The following is a 19,608-nucleotide window of genomic DNA, read 5'->3' as shown; positions in this document are numbered from 1 at the left end:
TGGCCGTCAGAGCTACGTCAGACGCATCGCTCTCGACCTGGAAGGGGAGGGACTCGTTGATGGCGTGCATCGTGGCCTTTGCAATGTCTGCTTTGATGCGGCTGAAGGCTTGGCGGGCCTCTATCGACAGGGTAAAAGCTGTGGATTGGATCAGAGGGCGGGCCTTGTCTGCATAGTTGGGGACCCACTGGCATAGTAAGAATAAAAATTCTTGGCAGTGCTTCAGGGCCTTGGAGCAGTGCGGGAGGGGGAACTCCATAAGGGGCTGCACGATTTCAGGGTCGGGGTCGATCACTCCATTTCGCACTACGAATCCGAGGATGGCTAGGCGATCGGTGCTAAACACGCACTTATCCTTGTTATACGTTAGGTTAAGGATTTTTGCGGTTTGGAGGAATTTTCGGAGGTTGGTGTCGTGGTCCTGCTGGTCATGGCTGCAGATGGTGACGTTATCGAGGTACGGGAATGTGGCCCATAAACCGTACCGGTCAACTATTCAGTCCATCTCTCGCTGGAAGACCGAGACCCCGTTAGTGACACCAAAGGGAACCCTTAAGAAGTGGTAGAGCCGCCCATCTGCTTCGAAGGCAGTGTATTTGCGGTCACTAGTGCGGATGGGGAGCTGGTGGTCGGCTATGCATCTCCCCGGTCTTTACCACGACTACTTGAGCTCTCCAGGGACTGTTGCTAGCTTCATAACTCCTTCCCTCAGTAGTCTTTGGACCTCTGACCTAATAAAGATCCGGTCCTGGGCACTATTCCGTCTGCTCCTGGCGGCGACAGGTTTGCAATCCGGGGTGAGGTTCGCAAACAGGGAGGGCGGATCGTCCTTGAGGGTCGCGAGGCCGCAGACAGTGAGGCGGGGGGCGGGGGGGGGGGGGGGGGGGGGGTAATAGGGCCGCCGAATTTGAACGTTAGACTTTGGAGGTTACACTGAAAATCCAATACTCGGAGTGTCGCCGCGCAGAGGTGGGGAAGGACGTAGAGTCGGTAGTTTTTGAACTCCCTTCCTTGGACTGTGAGGTTAGCTATACAAAACCCTTTGATCTCTACGGAGTGAGATCCGGAGGCCAGGGAGATTTTCTGATTAACGGGATGGACGGGGAGAGAACAGCGTCTTACCGTGTCGTGGTGTACGAAGCTCTCCGTGCTCCCAGAGTCGATTAGGCAGGACGTTTCATGCCCGTTGATAAGTACCGTCGTCGTAGCGGAGACCTATTTTTATAAATTTGCAGTACCAAATTATTTTCTTTTCCAATTAAGGGGCAATTTGGCGTGGCCAATCCACTTAACCTGCACATCTTTGGGTAAAACCCATGCAGACACTGGGAGAGTGTACCAACTCCACACAGACAGTGACCCGGATTTAACCCAAGTCCTCTGCGCCATAAGCAACAGTGCTAACCACTGGGCCACCGTGACGTACCCAAGTGGAGACCTGTCTGGGATCAACAGATGTCCATACGCAGGTGCATCCGCAGTGTCTAGGATGTCCTATATGCCCAGGCGGCACAATATATCAATTTCAATGTGGACCGAGCCCAGCAGGTTGCCCGGACCATGGGATTCACTGCCATTGCAGGCATGCCACAGGTCCAGATGGTGATCGATGGGACACATGTCCCCCTCTGAGCTCCGGCTCATAGGAAGGGTTTCCACTTGATGAACGTGCAGCTGGTGTGTGACCACCAGCCGCACATTTAGCACGTCCGTGCCCGGTACCCAGGCAGCATGCATGATACATTCGTCCTGGCACACACATCGGTGTCTGACACCTTTTGAGGCACTCCCTTGGGCGAGGGGTTGGCGCTTGGGCGACGGATTATCCGCTGCGGTTTTGGCTAATGACGCCTATGCAAAGTCCCCAGACAGACAGAGAATCATTACAACAATGCCCTTACAGTGACCAGTGGTGTCATCAAGCGGTGCATCAGCGTCCTGAACGTATGGTTCAGGTGCCGGAACTGCTCTGGTGGGGCCCTCCAGTACCCACATTGTAGTGGCCTGCTGCGGCCTCCATAACATCGCACAACAGAACGGCAACATGCTGAAGGAGATGGAGGAATGCCATGCCTCATCAAATGAGGAGGATGCGGATGAGGGCCTGGATGGGCAGGACAAAGGGCCCAGCAGCCACAAGACGTGTGTGCCTGGGCCATCACGCATGGGACAACCTAATCGGCTCCAGGTTCGCTGACTAGGGGGCCTGGTCATCAGCAGCTCAACCATCCCGTCTTGCCCTCCCCCCCACCACCACACCACTCTATTCCCCCAACCCCGGCACTTCCATCCCTCTCTGAGCTTGCCACCAGCTTCACCAGAGGGTGTTAGCTCTGGGTCGGTAGTACCTGTGGGTCTGGTCCATGGGCTGAACGATGACGATGACCTGCTCCATGGTAAGCTCTGGTGCTGCACATCGTTTGACAGAGTCTGACTCCCACCCCGGTGTCACATTCCACTGTCCACCCAAGTAATCCCTGCATGTGTGCTGGCCGTTCTATCACACGAGTCAAAAGACCTTCATGAAGGGCAGGGTGGTCCTGGGGGTGGAGCAGTGATGGATCACTCGCCGGGTACATAATACCACATAGCGTTCCCACATCTCTGGCCCAGGTCCCTGCCACTCAGAGGTACCGGGACAGTCTGGGGGTACCCTAGACTGTCCTGTCCTCCAGCTCCTGCACCCATCACCGGCCTCTCACATCCCACCCTGCAATCGCCAGCACACCCCTCTACACCCAGCCCAACCCATTCCTCACACCCTGCAGATAGAGGCTGATGCAGTTCAGAATGTCGGTGCACGTGTTTATTGGTGACAGTGCTATGTACAATAATAACTGTGCCCTAGCCCCTAATGCTATCCTATGTTCTGCACCCCTGCCAACTTAATTGGTGTCTATCTTTTTAATCTTACATATCCTAATGCTTCATCTAAGTGGGTCCCCAGGCGGTACGCTGCGTTTCCCACCCTGTGACCTGGGTCCCCTATGGCAGCTGTCTCCTGGACCGACTGGCCTGGATGGGCCTGGCCATCTTCCAGGAATCAGAGGTGCCATCCTGTTCTGCCCGCTGCCCACCGGATGTGCCAGAGACAGGTGGGGAGGGGGGATTCAGAAGTGCTGCGCTATTCAGGCACCTCTCCGTCAGCACCTGCAGGGGGGTTTGACACCTCCAATTGCACCTTCAGGCACTGGATCGTTGTTGCCACCCCCTCAATGTAGTCCCCAGCCCTGCCTGCATTGCCAACATTAATGGGGCCACCCTTTCCTGAAGGGCGTGGCCTGCCTGAACCGGAGCTAGTCCCCAGGATTGGGCCGCCCTCCGACTGCCTTCCCCCTCGGGGGTTCCTACCTCCACCTGATGTACCACTGCATGTGTCGTGCGCAGTAGATAGTTCCCCAGGAGCCACTGAAGTGCCCAACCGAGGTGAGCGTTACTGGGATAGTGGAGGGTGTTGGTGACAGCAGTGACGAGAAGTTGGTGTCATCCCCGGACATGTGCTCCAGTGTTGCGGCTGGGGGCGAGGGACCCTGAATAGTCCCTCATCGCCTGGCGAGTATCAGGGTTGCGGCTGGGGGTGACCCTACAAGACACATGATGAGATCCCGTGTAGGCGTAGTGTGGTGGGGAGGGGTGGCTCAAGTGCCAGAGGGACATCGCAATGCATTGAGGGCTCACTTGGTTGACCCATGCTAATCTCCACCTCTACGACTGCCCGCTCGCCCACCCCACCAACCAGGTCCATCGCCCCCTGCTCTGCAATAGTGAGGGGCTGCAGGGGGAGATGGGTTACAGGAACGTGGGACAGGGGTGGTGCCAGGGGCACCTTGGTGGTGCCTCACCCTGGGTGGCCTGGGGAGTTGTCCATCCTAACCAATTACTGCCTACTGGTCTGTCCAGTGGGGGCCGCATGGGTTTGGAGTGTGTGGGGCAGAGGTGGTTCCAGGGGCATGGAGCTGGTGACTCACCCTGGCTGGCCTGAGGATTTTGCACAGCTTCTTTTGGCACTGCTGGCCGGTCCTTGCGGTGGGGCCCACGGCTCTCATGGCCTCTGCCCAGGCCTGGTTTACATCGGCGGGTGGCAGCCTCCTTCCCAATCTGGGGAACAGGATGTCCCACCTCTCCTCCATGGCATCCTCTGGGGCCGCCCTCTTGGCTAGAATGGGAATGTGTGGGGAATGGAGTGCTTATATGATGTTGCGGCTCATTAGGCTCTCGAGTGCATTCCCGACCCCAGAGAATCACATCCCGAAGTGCATTGGAATTGCACTAGTTCCACATGGCGTGAGTGCTGGCCCATTAGCATGTACCGAATGGTTCCGGCAGTCGCACCCCCATCGGAATCGAGGAATAGCCCCCATTCAGTCCCGGCGTCAGCACCTCATCTCTCAAACTGAGAATTTCACCCCTCATATCTGGGTCAGAATAGTTTATGAGCTTGTTGACATAACATTGTACGTGAGAAGGTGTTTGCAAAGTTCTAATAGTTTGACATATTAAGGGCTATATTATTATTTATAAACTAAAAGACAAATTGTATTAATTAAAATAGTGTAAAGTTTATTTGGAGTTTTGTATAGTTATTGACAAGGTGTTTTGGTAAAAATAATGAAGCTCAGTCGTATTTTTGTTATTTAAAATGTGCTTGTGAATATCTTGTTCTTAAAAGTTAAATCACAATTTATTTAAATACAAATATGTATAATTCTACAAATTACTGTTAGTTTAATAATAATTCATATGAGAATAGACATTTATATAAAAAAGTAAGCAAATTAAAATATGCTTCTAAGCAAAATACCAGCAGTGATATTTTCACAGCCTACATATCAATGTATAATTTGCATATAAATGTTAGTAGTAAAACTCTCAACTCCTTTCCACTGGTAGTACAATGCAGACACCAACTTCACCAATGGTAGCTACCAGCACCACATTGTGAAACTTGATTGTTAAAATAACCACAAACATTTCATACATAAACACACAGCTCAAACAGTGATTTGATAATTGTTTCCATTTCTTCACTTTGACATAGAATCACACTCGTATTGATGAATCTTCTCAAACGTTTACCAACTAGAATCCAGTTTGTTTTCCAATTTTCCTTAGCATTATAGGATATTTTCTTCCCTTTTTTCAATACTGTCCTGGAGTGTTTTTGTGTGTTGTTTCTAATGAAGTATCGTTGGGGAAGGTTGCAAAGATCATGTTGTGCCATTTTTTAGCAAGATGCTCTGCAGGTCTTCTGGCAATGAACAAATTATTGCTTCAATGTGCAATTGCAGTTTCTCCAATGTGTCTTGTTTTAGAGGGAGGCAATGTTGCTTGGCTTGCACCTGAAAAGGCAGAAGATGTTTAATAAAAATCTTGTGATCTTTTATCATGTTGTAAATATCTAACTCATGGTCTTGAACATAACTTGTAATTTTAGAAATATCATTTTTCGGTTGTGGGCTTTAAAACAATCAGAATATAATAGTTTAACAGCGAGAAAGGTAAGAAACATAAAACAGCAGGTGGCTTGCTTAGCCGAAGAACTGGAGACCTAATGTCAGCAATGTTTGCAAAGAAGGGAATTTTAGAGAGATGTTTTGATTTGGGAGTTAGAACTAAATTAATTTACAAGCATTTACTGAAACCTGAAAGGTTGTAAAACCCATCAGATCAAAGACAAAATTATGAATTAGGGATAATTAACTAAACTTAATTTGAAGACAGCCCAGAATAGGCTATGTTGTTATGGAGATCGATAGAATTTAGGAAGGTTCTCTGTTTTCAATTTATATGGGTGTTTGCTGAGAGAGTTAGTTCCAGTTTGGACCTCGTATGGTTTACAGCTCATTAACAGTTAGCCAAAGTAAATGATAGTTAGTCAGGCCTGTGCTATAAGCAAAAAAAACAACCATAATCATTCACCATGTGAAGGTGGGTGAGGCTTAACCTCAGTTTGAATTTTGAGGGAAGAGACTCTGGATGATTGCCTGGTTGAAAAGTGGTCTTCCGAGTCTTGTAAAGAAAAAAAATCAGCTAAGTGAGATGTGAAATATGGGAAAAGTAACCAGAAAAAGAGACTGAGGCATCCACAATAAAGTGAGGGTAAATGAAATGAGAATAATTCAAGCTAAGGAGAATTCTCCAGAGGATAACAATGTATATATATTATGTACTCAAGTTTACTTCTTAATTGGCCCAAGAATTATTTTATAAACTAGAGTATTCATTGAGTTATTTATTTTTGTAGCAACCACCATCAATAATGGTGGTCGCTACAGAAATAAATAACTCAATGACTAATCTAGTTTATAAAATAATTCTTGGGGGAATTAAGAAGTAAACTTGAGTACTTAATATACATTGTTATAAACCATAGTGTTACCTTTGTTTAATATATAATGAAGTTGGTGTATTGGTAAAAAACAGTGAAATCTTGTGGTGCAGGTCTTTTGGTTAAACCAAAGTGTTCAGACTTCTTTTTTAAATGTTCATTGTCCCTAAATGGGTCGTAACAATAAATATATGAATTGTATGTTATTCAACAATGAAACACATATATGTTATAACTGCCATAAAGCACAACATAAAATATTTCTTGGCAGTTATGAAAATACTGATGTAGTGTAAAATAAATCATATTTTTGTTCGTCAACCCTAACATCCTGCTTCAAACATTTCGTATGGAATTTGAACCTTCTCTGCTCTATTCGCCCACATAGACATTCCATGCAAGAATTGGTCAGTGCAATGCACTGAAAGAGAAGATGCCCATTAAAGTTTAAGTGCTCAATTAATTTTGGGGGCCTTGAGAGAGTGGGACAACCAGAGGGCCCACAAAATTAATTTTGGCTGCCATGTCTCAAGCACCCCACACTGAAATCAACACTCCCCCATATCCCCAAAAGTTAAATGTACCTCACTGTGTGCAACAGGAGATGGATTCTTTCCACAACACCCTACATGTGCCAAGCAGATTATGGAGGTGAAAAGATTCTGGCTCTAAATCCATTGTTTTCCCTAGAAATTACTTGGTTGTAACTGCTTGGAGTTGCATTTTCCGTACCATTCTTAGGTAGGAAGCCTTTGCCTACGTTTTCCAACAAAAATGATCCATCTTCTGCTCCAAATACCCAATGCACCTTCAAGGTGAAATTCCACAGTTCATAAAATAAACATTACTAGCCTTCTACAGCTTAAGCTTTTGGCAATTATATCTTGTACTTACCAACTTCTCTTTTAACTTTAATACCAAATCCACCACCTCAACTTCTGTGTGCTTCTGAATCCATATCAGTAAATCCTAACAAGAAACAGGATCATTTTCATATTAATCAAAGTATTGCAACAATTACTTTTTCACAAATTATTTGAATATGCTGAAATATTATTGATATTGATTTGAAACTTAGATAGTCACTAGAGTTTATTGTTACAAAACATATAATTCAGGCCATATTTTAGGCTCTTTGGTTATACTCACTGCATCACATAAGGCCTCGAGGTGTAATGCTTCCAATTTTTGTGTCATTTCCTTCCACCTTGACCGGAACCAACCATCAAAATTTGGTGATTTCAGGAATTGCCTGAAGAGAATGCAAACCAAAAAGGAATATAAAAGCTTTGGATGAATATTGCTACAGACATAGTCATGCAGTGGATTTGTTTTTGCTTTACTTTACTGGCCAAAACTTGACAGAAATATGAAATCAAGATGACAGTGATAGCGCACTGTCATAACTATGCGTATCAGAGCCACAGGCTGCAGTTTTCATCATGAGCAACCTACGAACAGATGTTGGCCATTTAGTCCCTTGAAGCTGTTCCACCATTCAACAAGGTCATGGTTAATCCTAGCTTCATGTACCTGCCTTTGCAACGTATATCCCTTAATGCTTTTGGTTCACAAAAATCTAACAATATCAGAGTTAAAATTAACAATTAGTGCAGATAGTTCCAAAACTCAGAAGCAATTCCTAACTTAACTGCTGGCTCTAATTATTTTTGCTCACCCACACGGCACCCAACCAACAGTAGTTTCCATCTGCACCATTCAATCCCCTCAATATCTTGAAAAATGTGATCAAATCACTGCTTAACCTTCTGAAATCCACAGCATATAACCCTAATTTGTATAATCTCTTTGGACCTCCACTGTTTCTAGCTTTCACCATTTAGGCAGTACTCTGGTGTATTCTTTTTATGTCCGAAGTGGATGATCTCACACTACCTACATTAAAATCCATTTGCCAAAGTTTTGTCCATTCACTTAACCTATAAATAATCTCTTCATAATTTTATACTCCCATCTACACTGTTTACAATATCACCTATTTTTACACACATGGCTTTCCATCCCATCATCCAAGTTGTTAATAAATATGATCATTATTTAAGGCTCCAACACAGATCTCACCGTCAGTCACATTCTTCCAATTAAAGTACCTGCCCATTATCCCTGCTCTCTGCCTCTTGCCTTTCAGCTGATTTCCTGATCAGGTCAATAACTTTCCTTCAATTTAGCTAACAATCACATAGGACTTCTTCTACTCAAACTATATGAATAGTATAAAATCTACTCATAGGTTTTATTCTACAGTCTGTCACAAGCCTACTGTAACTGGCCAATATAGTGAAGGGATTCCTACAGCTCCATGTGCTATAGGTTTGGCCTTATCGGAAATCTCGTAAATAGGACCCCAAGCCATTTGCTAACTGGGCAAGCTTGATGTCAAAGTAGGGGTGCATCAAAGCCATACTGCAAGATAATGGCTGTACCAATCAGTCACTACTCTGGCAACTCATGAATAGGCCCCAGGCTGCCACATTTGGACCTGAGAAGTTGGCAGGTTACTTCAAATTATCCTGGAAAGGCAAGGGGCGGGATTTTCCGACCCCGCGCCGGGTCGAAGAATTGGCAGGAGGGGGGCGCGAATCGCGCCATGCTGCCCCGCCGCGATTCTCCGCAGAGCTGAGAACCGGCTCCATTGGGGCTGGTGTGGTCGGTGTGGCGCTGGTCTGGGAACGCTGTACGCAGCCCTCCTGCAGCCATGACAAAAAACCTCCCCCCGAGTCCCACCGGCGCCGTTCTAACATGCTCTGAGCCGGCGGGACCTAAGCATTGAAAGTTCTGGGGGTGGCCTGTTGTGGGGGGGGGGGGGGGGGAAAGAGAGAGACACCGTTGTGGCTTGGCCCGCAATCGGGGCCCACCGATCGGCGGGCCGGGGTCTCCTTTGTTCCGCGCTGGCCCCGTAGCTCAATGCCATTTGGTGTCGGGGCTGGCGCGGAGAAGGGAGCCTCTGCGCATGCGCGTGTTGGCGCCGGTGCCACTGCTTGCGCGCACTGGCGCCGGTGCCACTGTGCATGCGCGTGTTGCCGCTGGTGCCACTGCGCGCGAGCGGACCCCGCAGCGCCCAGTTGACGCCGGGGTCAGCGCCGTGCTGGGCCCCTGTTGCCTGGAGAATCAGGCGCCAAAAGGCCTGTTGACGCCGGCGTCAACACTTAGACACGCGATGGGGGAATCCCGCCCAAGATATCTCAAACTCACCATTTCACGCTGCTGGTATGCAGTAGCAACACGAGTGGTATTTTCCAATAACAAAATGCTGCCGTCAAGCCAAAGAGACGTTCTGCCTACCACGCAAGTGAGTAGTGTGGTAGATAAACTTCACTGCTGGTGCAACATCAGGTACATGCCAACGACTGGCAGATCATATCAAACAGCATGTACCTTTGGTTGTTCTCAGTAGGCAGAGTGCTGACTGACTGTAGTTAACTTAGCCTGTGCTTGCAACACTCAGAACTTAATGGGCACGATTCACTCAAAAAATGACTAAGTGTCATTTTGGGTGAGTTTGGCAGGGTGATTTGAGCCGGCATTTTTACTTACATCCAGACTGGTTTTCACCCACATTGTCATTTGTTTGGAATATTTCTCACCGGTAAATCCCACACTTAGAATTTTTTTTGTAGGGGAAATAAACTTGCCAGGAAGACCAGCTCCTCGGAGATCAGGGCGCCATTTTGAAAGGATACCCCAATATCAAAGTGAGGTTGAGGGTCCACCACACCCCCTGCAGACATGGCACCACTCCAAACGCTCAAAGGGCAACCTGCCCCCCCCCCCCCCCACATCAGGCATGTGGGTGACCCTTCCCCACACCCATCCTTGTAGGCATGCCCCTCCACCTGACAAGAGAGCATACCCCACTATGGGGTCGGTGAGGGCTCCAACTTTAGGATCATCCTTTCAGGACAACCCCTTCCACCCATTATAGCGCCCTTCACCCCAAGACCCTTTACCCCCCTTTCATGAGCATGGCCCCACCTATTGGCAGTGCCAACCAGGCACCATGGCACTGCCAACTTGTCACTTCGCCCTGTCCCCGACCACCCATAGGACCACCAATGACCTCCGAGCCCTGCGGCGTGGCCTGATCTCAGTTTGTGGAGACCAGTTACGCGTCTGCGCCCGAGTGAGGCCTCGCTGGTGCTGGTGGTGACTCCGGGGAGCCAGGAGAATGAGACCTCAAATAGGTTGGGCATATTTAAATGATCCAGATCGTGCTGGGCGAAGCGAGTCGGGTGACTTTTGATTGACTTGGTGCCCGCGGGAAACCAGTTTTGGGCTTCTTCCACAATGGGATAGATGCTAGGTGCAACGTGGTGGGAAAATTGTGCCCAATATCTAATGTTAGATGGGATTCCACAATTGGATAATGCTGAAAAATCCCACATGTACCAACAGTTACACTGACAGCCAATTTAAAATAATCAGTTGGCCTTGTGATATGCTGCTAGAAGTTACATTTTTTCATATGGAGGTACCGGTCCTCTGCAAGGAAAAATAATTTAAGGCATTGCGCCAATTTTGAATTAAATCAAATGTTGTGGGGGGTGGGGTGGGGTGCAACAACTGCATTCACCCAAAGCAACATCGTGAACAATCAGAATCAAATTTCCTTGTCTTGTGCAGTAGTATTGCTGCTGCTTTGAAATTTGGCATTCTTGCATCTGTCCTGATGAGCGCAGGGCAAAATGACTTGATTGCATGTCTCTTTTATCAGCAATCCTATAATATGATCTTTATATCTCTTGTGAGTTTCTTTTCATACTTCCTTTTCATAGCTGTTACTATTTATTTTGCCATCTTTTGTTGTGCTTTGCATCTCTCCCAGTCAGAAGGATTTATTCTATTTTTTGTTTTCTGGTTTCTTATCCTTTTAGTTTTATGTTGCTTCTTACCTCTATCATTGACCATGGTTTTCATTTTTTGGAAAGTAGAGTTCTTACCCCTCAGGGGTAAAACCTGGTCTTGTATAATGTTAAATGCTTTTTTGAACACCTCCCACAGATCCTCTGTCAATTTACACAATAGTGTATTTGTCCAGTTTACCGTGGTCAATCTCTGTTACATCCCGTTGATGTCAGTTTTACCCAGATCTTAAATCTTAGTAACTGCTTTGCATTGCTTCCTTTCAACCACCTATTGAACTGGATTCATATTATGATCCTTATTAGATGTTCACCCACTGTTTGAATGTTAGCTAAATCAAACTCGTTACTCATTATTAAAAGCAATATGTGTTGCTTCCTCGTTTGTTTCAGTTTTATGAAGCAATTTCCCAATCATGAAAGATAGTCAGATGTGGAATACTAAATAACTTCAACAGTGAATACTGGAAAATCCATGTCAATTTTAGACAATTCTTCAGTTGCTCATGAAGCAGCACTATAAGAAGTACTGTCTACCTTGGGAGGGGGATGGTGTGAGTGGAAGAAAATAAATGGTCAAAAGGTTAAGCTGTCAAATTCAACTTTCCTCACCGATATATTCAAGATGAGCAATTTTTACTATTGAGCTGCCTTAGCTCATCTGCTGCTAAAGCTCTCATCCATGCCTCTGGACTTAACTATTCAAAGCATTCTTGGCTGACCTCCCATGTTCGACCTCTTGTAAACATAAGGCTATCCAGACCTTCACTGCCTATGTCTCAATCTGCACCAAGTTCCATTCACCCATCATCTCTATGCTCACTGACCTATACTGGCTTAAAACATGCTCGGCAATATTACAATTTAACTAATCATGAGGGACTTCAATATACAGGTGGACTGGGTAAATCAGGTTGGTAGCGAATCCCAAGAAAAGGAATTGGCGGAATGTCTACGTGATATTTTTTTGGAACAGCTTGTGGTTGAGCCCACTAGGGAACAGGCAATTCTGGACTTGATGATGTGTAATGAGGCAGACTTGATTCGGGAACTTAAGGTGAAGGAACACTTAAGAGGCAGTGACCACAATATGATAGACGTCACCCTGCAGTTTAAGAGGGAGAAGCTGGAATCAGATGTAACCGTGTTACAATTGAATAAAGATAACTACAAAGACATGAGGGAGGATCTGGTCAGAGGTGATTGGAAGGGAAGCCTAGCAATGAAGACAGTGGAACAGCAACGGCAGGAGCTTTTGGGGGTTACTCAGGAGGCACAACAGAAATTCATCCCAAGGAGGAGGAAACATGCTAAGGGGAGGATGAGGCAAGTAAAGCTGACAAGGGAAGTCAGGGACAACATAAAAGCAAAAGAAAAAGTATACATTGTGGCAAGGTTTTGTGGGAAGCAGAGAACTGGGAAGACTTTAAAAGCAGCAGAGGATACTAGGCAGGGATTTCCTATGCCCCCTGCTGTTTGATACTTTTCTCTCCACTGTGGGACTAGGCAGGGTTGTCCTATGTCCCCCCTGCTGTTTGCGCTCGCGACTGAGCTGTTGGCCATCGCATTAAGAAGTTCGGGGGTATGGAAAGGAATACTGCAGGGGGGGATAGAGCATAGGGTATCCTTATATGCCGATGACTTGCTGTTATACGTGTCGGAACCGAGTGTGTTGATAGGGGGAATATTGGCGCTGCTTCGAGTGTTTGGGTCTTTCTCTGGGTACAAAATAAATCTAGACAAGAGTGAGTATTTTGTGGTGTCTCGGCCGGGGGTGGGGGGGGCTGCCATTCCGTAGGGCAGGGACTCACTTTAGGTACCTGGGGGTGCAGGTTGCCCGGGAGGGCGAGGGGGGGGCTCCGCAGGTACAACATTTCTAGTTTGGTGGGGAGAGTGAAAGCTGATCTGGCAAGGTGGGAGGGTCTCCCTCTGTCACTGGCGGGTCGGATACAGGCGGCTAAAATAAACGTGTTGCCGCGATTTCTGTTTATTTTTCAATGCCTGCCAATTTTCCTGCCAAAGGCTTTTTTCAGAGGGATTGAGGGAAGGATTACGTCGTTCATATGGGGAGGGAAGGTGGCCAGAGTTAGAAAGGTGCTGCGACAGAGGGGAAGGCAGGCAGGGGGTTTTTGTCTTCCGAACCTGATGTATTACTACTGGGCGGCGAATGTGGAGAAGGGCAAGAGGGGTTGATTCCCAGTGGATCAGAATGGAGGAGAGTTTGTGCAGGGGGTCGGGATTGAAAGCACTAGCAACAGCACCGCTCCCGATAGCCCCGGGGAAATACTCAGGGAGTCCGGTAATAATAGCTTCATTGAGAATTTGGAGGCAGTTTCGGCAACACTTCGGGTTGGGGGCAGGGTCAAGGGAAATGGCGATTCGGGGAAACCACAGATTTGAGCCAGGGAGGTGGGATGGAAATTTTCGGAAATGGGAGGAGAAGGGGATTAAGACACTAAAAGATTTGTTTTTTGGGGTCGGTTTGCAGGATTGAAGGAGTTGGAAGCGAAGTATAGGCTGGAGCAGGGAGGAAATGTTTATAGATACATGCAGGTTTGAGATTTTGCCAGAAAGGAGATACAGAGCTTCCTAGTGGAGCCGGCCTCCACATTGCTGGAGGAGGTGCTGATGACAGGGGGACTGGAGAAGTGGCTATTGTCAGCAGTTTACGGAGCTATTTTGGAAGAGGAGAAGGCACCACTGGAAGGGATCAAAGCAAAGTGGGAGGAAGAGTTGGGAGAGGATATGGAGGAGGGGTTCTGGTATGAGGTGCTCCGGAGAGTGAATGCCTCCACCTCGTGCGTGAGGTTGGGGCTGATACAGCTGAAGGTGGTACACAGAGCACACCTCACGTGGGCGAGGATGAGCCGATTCTTTGAAGGAGTAGAAGATGTGTGTGAACGTTGCGGGGGGGGGGGGGGGGGGGGGGGGGGGGGAAACGGGACCGGGGGGGGGGCGCCCTGCTAATCATGTTTTGGTCCTATCCAAAGCTAGAGGATTACTGGAAGGAGGTTTTTAAGAGCAATTTCCACAGTGGTGCATGTGAAACTGGACCCGGGCCCCCGGGAGGCCATATCCGGGGTGTCGGACCAGCCAGGGTTGGAAACGGGTGCGGAGGCAGATATTATAGCCTTCACCTCGTTGATTGCCCGAAGGCGGATCCTGATCGGTTGGAGGGCAGCCTTTCCACCCTGGTGTGGCTGGGGGGGGGGGGGGGGGGGGGGGGGGGGAATCTGTTGGAATTCTTGACTCTTGAGAAGGTTAAGTTTGAACTGAGGGGAAGGATGGAGGGGTTCTACAATTCATGGGCATTATTCATTATGCACTTTCAAGAACTGGATTACATTGAACATTAGTTGGGGTGGGTGGGTGGGAGGGTGTCTGTGTGTTAATGGTGACTATGGGTGATCCCGAATTCCTTTTTGTCATTTGTCTGTGTGAACATGCGGGCTAATATTTGGGGTTTGGTGGGAGAATGGGATCGTTGTTATTCATATGGGGATTGACATATTTGTTACTGATTATTGTTTATTGTTGGGTGTAAATTTGGGAGAAAATGTGAAAAAGGAGAATAAAAAAATATTTTAAATAAAGAAGCAGCAGAGGATAACCACAAAGCAATAAGATGAAATATGAGTGTAAGCTAGCTAGTAATAACAGATTGCAAGAGTTTTTGTTCGATATATAAAAGGGAAGAGAGAGGCAAGAATGGAAATTGGACCACGGAAAAATGAGGCTAGAGTAGTAATGGAAACAAAAGAAATGGCAGAGGAACTGAATAGGTACTTTGCATCAGTCTTCACGGTGGAAGACACCAGCAGCATACCAGAACTTCCAAGAGAGTCAGGGGGCAGAGGTGAGTGTAGTGGCATCGTCAAGGTGAAAGTGCTGAAACATCTGAAGGTGGATAAATCACCCGGACCGGATGGACTACACCCCAGGGTTTTGAAAGAGAAAGCGGAGGAGATTGTGGAGGCATCGGTGGTGATCTTTCAGGATCACTGGAGTCAGGGAGGATCCCAGAGGACTGAAAATGGCTAATGTAACATTCTTGTTTAAGAAGGGAGGAAGAAGATGGGAAATCACAGGCCAGTTAGCCTGACTTTGGTCATTGGTAAGATTTTAGAGTCCATTATTAAGGATGAGATTGCAGAGCACATGGAAGTGCATGATAAAATAGGACTGAGTCTGCACGACTTTGTCAAGGGAAGGCCATGCCTGACAAATCAGTTAGAATACTTTGAGGAGGTAATGAAGAAGTTAGACAAAGGAGAGCCAGCAGATGTGATCAATTTGGATTTCCAGAAGACCTTTGACAAGGTGCCATACATGAGGCTGCTAAATAAGATAATAACCCATGGTTTTTGGGTAAAGGTACTGGCATGGAGAGAGGATTAGCTGACTGGCAGAGAGTGGGGATAAAGGGGTCTTTATCAGGAAAGCAGCCAGTGAGTAGCAGTGGGTCAGTGTTAGGACCACAACTATTCACAATGTACATTAATGATCTGGAAGATGGAACTGAGGATATTGTTGCTAAGTTTGCAGGTGATAAAAAGGTATATAGAGGGTCAGGTAGTGTTGAGGAAGTGGGGAGGCTGTAGAAGGACTTGGACAGTTTAGGAAAGTGGGCAAAGATGTGGCAGATGGAATACAGCATGAAAAAGTGAGAGGTTATGCACTTTGGTAGGAAGAACAGAGGCATGGACTATTTTCTAAATGGGGAAAGGCTTCAGACATCTGAAGCACAAAGGGACTTAGAAGTCCTTGTTCAGGAACCTCTTGAGGTTAATATCCAGGTTCAGTTGGTAGTTAGGAAGGCAAATGCAATGTTAGCATTCATTTTGAGAGGGCTAGAATACAAGAGCAGAGATGTACTGCTGAGGCTGTATAAGGCTCTGGTCAGACCCCATTTGGAACATTGTGAGCAGTTTTGGACCTCATCTCTAAGGAATGATGTCCTAGTCTTGGAGGGGGTCCAGAGGAGCTTCGCAACAATGATCCTGGGAATGAAGGGCTGTCATATGAGGAACAGCTGAGGACTCTGGGTCTGTACTCGATGGAGTTTAGAAAGATGAGGGGGATCTCAATGAAACTTACAGAATGCTGAGAGGCCTAGAGTGGACGTGGAGAAGATGTTTCCAGTAGGAGGAGAGACTAGAACCTGAGGGCACAGCCTCAGACTGAAGGGACGATCCTTTAAAACTGAGTTGAGGAAGAATTTCTTCAGCCAGAGGGTGGTGAATCCGTGGAACTCATTACTACAGAAGGCTGTGGAGGCCAAGTCACTGAGTGTCTTTAAGACAATAAAGTCGCAGTCTTCCGGTTGCGGCTATGCTGAGCTAAGTCGCACATTCGGCAGCTCCCGTCAGAAACTGACTTTTGGGCTCTTTTGAGGGGCCCCAGCGGCATTTGTTCGACGGTTCCCAGTGTGGGAAGGTGACAGTACGATTTCCCGGCACTGCATGGATTGGACCAGGAGTGGAGCGGTGAAAAAAGTAATTCTGGTGCAGCGAAAAGTGCGAGGGAAGAAAGCCAAGATGGCGGCGGGTGGAGACCAGGCAGTGTGGACGCAGTGGGCGCAAGAGCAGCAGGAGTTTCTCAAGCGCTGCTTCACGGAATTGAAAGCAGAGCTGCAGGAGCTGATGAAGGCTTCGATTGACAAGCTGGTCGAGATCCAGACAACCCAAGGGGCGGTGATCCGGGAGGTGCGGCAGAAGGCCTCGGAGAAGGAGGACAAGATATTGGGCCTGGCGGTGAAGGTGGAGGCGCACGAGGCGCTGAGTAAGAAATGGCAGGAGAAGTTCGAGGACATGGAGAATTGGTCAAGGAGGAAGAATCTGCGGATTCTGGGTCTCCCGGAGGGAGTGGAGGGGACTTAGATTGTCTGGAGACTTGGGCGGAGAGATGGCAGATGGAGTTTAATCCGGACAAATGTGAGGTAATGCATTTTGGAAGGGCTAATGCAGGTAGGGAATATACAGTGAATAGTAGAACCCTCAAGAGTATTGAAAGTCAAAGAGATCTAGGAGTACAGGTCCACAGGTCATTGAAAGGGGCAACACAGGTGGAGAAGGTAGTCAAGAAGGCATACGGCATGCTTGCCTTCATTGGCCGGGGCATTGAGTATAAGAATTGGCAAGTCATGTTGCAGCTGTATAGAATCTTAGTTAGGCCACACTTGGAGTATAGTGTTCAATTCTGGTCGCCACACTACCAGAAGGATGTGGAGGCTTTAGAGAGGGTGCAGAAGAGATTTACCAGAATGTTGCCTGGTATGGAGGGCATAAGCTATGAGGAGCGATTGAATAAACTCGGTTTGTTCTCACTGGAACGAAGGAGGTTGAGGGGCGACCTGTTAGAGGTATACAAAATTATGAGGGGCATAGACAGAGTGGATAGTCAGAGGCTTTTCCCCGGGGTAGAGGGGTCAATTACTAGGGGGCATAGGTTTAAGGTGAGAGGGGCAAGGTTTAGAGTAGATGTACGAGGCAAGTTTTTTACGCAGAGGGTAGTGGGTGCCTGGAACTCACTACCGGAGGAGGTAGTGGAAGCAGGGACGATAGGGACATTTAAGGGGCATCTTGACAAATATATGAATAGGATGGGAATAGAAGGATACGGACCCAGGAAGTGTAGAAGATTGTAGTTTAGTCGGGCAGTATGGTCGGCACGGGCTTGGAGGGCCGAAGGGCCTGTTCCTGTGCTGTACATTTCTTTGTTCTTTGTTTGTTGGGACGGATGCTGGAGCATATGTGGTCATGATGCTGAACACGTTGATGGGCGCGGGTGCCTTCCTGAGGCCCCTGGAGCTGGATGGGGCCCACCGAGTCCTGGCGAGGAGGCCCAAGTCTAACGAGCCGCCGCGGGCGGTATTGGTGCGGTTCCATCGCTTGGTGGACAGGGAGTGTATCCTAAGATGGGCAAAAAAGGAGCGGAGCAGCAGGTGGGAGAATGCAGAGGTCTGTATATACCAGGATGGAGCGCGGAGGTGGCCAAGAAGAGGGCCGGATACAATCGGGCTAAGGCGGTTCTGCATCGGAAGGGGGTGAAATTCGGGATGCTGCAGTCGGCGCGACTGTGGGTCACGTTTAAGGACCGGCACCATTACTTTGAGACGCCGGAGGAGGTGTGGACTATTATTCAGGCCGAAAAGTTGGACACGGACTGAGGGTCGGTTGTGAGGGGAGGTCGCGGGGGCTACTGTGGTTACTGTGCTTTGGGGGATGTTCTATTCTGTATTGTTTCCTTGGGTGCTGGTTGGGGTAGGGTGAAATGGTTCGAAGTGGTGGTTTTGTGAGAGTGTGGGCGTCGGTGGTTGGAAGGACGGGGCCCCGTTGGGGGTGGGGAGATGAGGCCCGAGGTGGGGGAGCTGAGATTAGGCCGCAAAAGGGAGCTGCGCCAGAGAGGGCGGGGCCGGTCTGATGGAAAGCGCGGGCTTTTTCCCGCGCGAGAGAAGGAAGGGGGCAGGGCCGGGGGGGGGAAGGGTGGTGTTGGAGAGGAGCGCCCGCTGATGGACAGGAGCGCCCGCTGATGGACAGGAGGGGGGGGGGGGGGGGGACTACCACACTGGGGGTGGTCGATGGAGTGGCGGGAGTGGCCGGGGTCAGCAGGAGTCAGCTGACTTATGGGAGCGCTATGGGGGGAGCAACGCAACTAGGGTGGGACCTAGCTTGGGGGGATGGGGGGGGGGGGGGGGGGGGGGGGGGAGAGAACTGGGTTGCTGCTGCATCGGCCAAAGGTGAGCTGGAGCTCGGAGAGAGAGAGTTGGGGCGGGGTTCTGCCGCTGGGGGGAATGGAGAGTGCGGGAGGCGCGGGCACGTGTCTGGCCTAGGAAAGGGGATGGCTAATCGGCAGGGGGGGGGGGGGGGGGTGGAGGGAGCGGGAAGCCCCCTGATCCGGCTGATAACTTGGAATGCGAGAGGCCTGAACGGGCCGGTCAAGAGGGCCAGTGTGTTCGCGCACCTGAAGGGACTGAAGGCAGGTTATGCTCCAGGAAACGCATTTCAGGGTGGCAGAGCAGATCAGGTTAAGCTGAGAAAGGGGTGGGTAGGGCAGGTTTTCCACTCGGGGATGGCGATTTTGGTGGGGAAGCGGGTGTCGTTTGACGCGCTGAACATCGTGGCAGACAATGGAGGTAGGTATGTGATGGTGAGGGGTAAGCTGCAGGGGGTGCGGGTGGTATTAGTGAATGTATATGCCCCGAATTGGGACGGTGCCGGATTTATGCGGCACATGTTGGTCCGGATTCCGGACCTGGAGGCAGGGAGCTTGATAATGGGGGGGGACTTCAACACGGTACTGGATCCAGCATTGGACCGCTTCAGGTCCAGGACGGGTAAGAGGCCGGTGGCGGCCAAGGTGCTGAGGGGGTTTATGGACCAGATGGGAGGAGTGGACCCA

At 48.8% G+C, this 19,608-nt stretch overlaps 1 protein-coding gene across 1 annotated transcript in view; it reads right to left on the bottom strand.

Annotated features, from left to right (window-relative positions):
* Nucleotides 1-4,534: 4,534 nt before the first annotated feature.
* The window catches only part of dennd6a (DENN/MADD domain containing 6A), a 213,996-nt gene continuing 198,922 nt past the window's right edge, over nt 4,535-19,608 (bottom strand). Inside the window, exons 18-20 of the mRNA XM_072472432.1 lie at nt 7,478-7,580; nt 7,223-7,297; nt 4,535-5,339 (exon numbers count right to left, since the gene is read on the bottom strand). Of these exons, the coding sequence (XP_072328533.1) occupies nt 5,208-5,339; nt 7,223-7,297; nt 7,478-7,580 (310 nt within the window). The 3' untranslated portion in view covers nt 4,535-5,207. The remainder of the gene's footprint in view (nt 5,340-7,222; nt 7,298-7,477; nt 7,581-19,608) is intronic.

Source organism: Scyliorhinus torazame, chromosome 13 (assembly GCF_047496885.1).
Source record: "Scyliorhinus torazame isolate Kashiwa2021f chromosome 13, sScyTor2.1, whole genome shotgun sequence".
NCBI classification, from domain to species: Eukaryota; Metazoa; Chordata; class Chondrichthyes; order Carcharhiniformes; family Scyliorhinidae; genus Scyliorhinus; species Scyliorhinus torazame.
The sequence above is the reverse complement of the archived record's forward strand: the minus strand, read 5'-3'. Positions and strand labels throughout refer to the sequence as shown.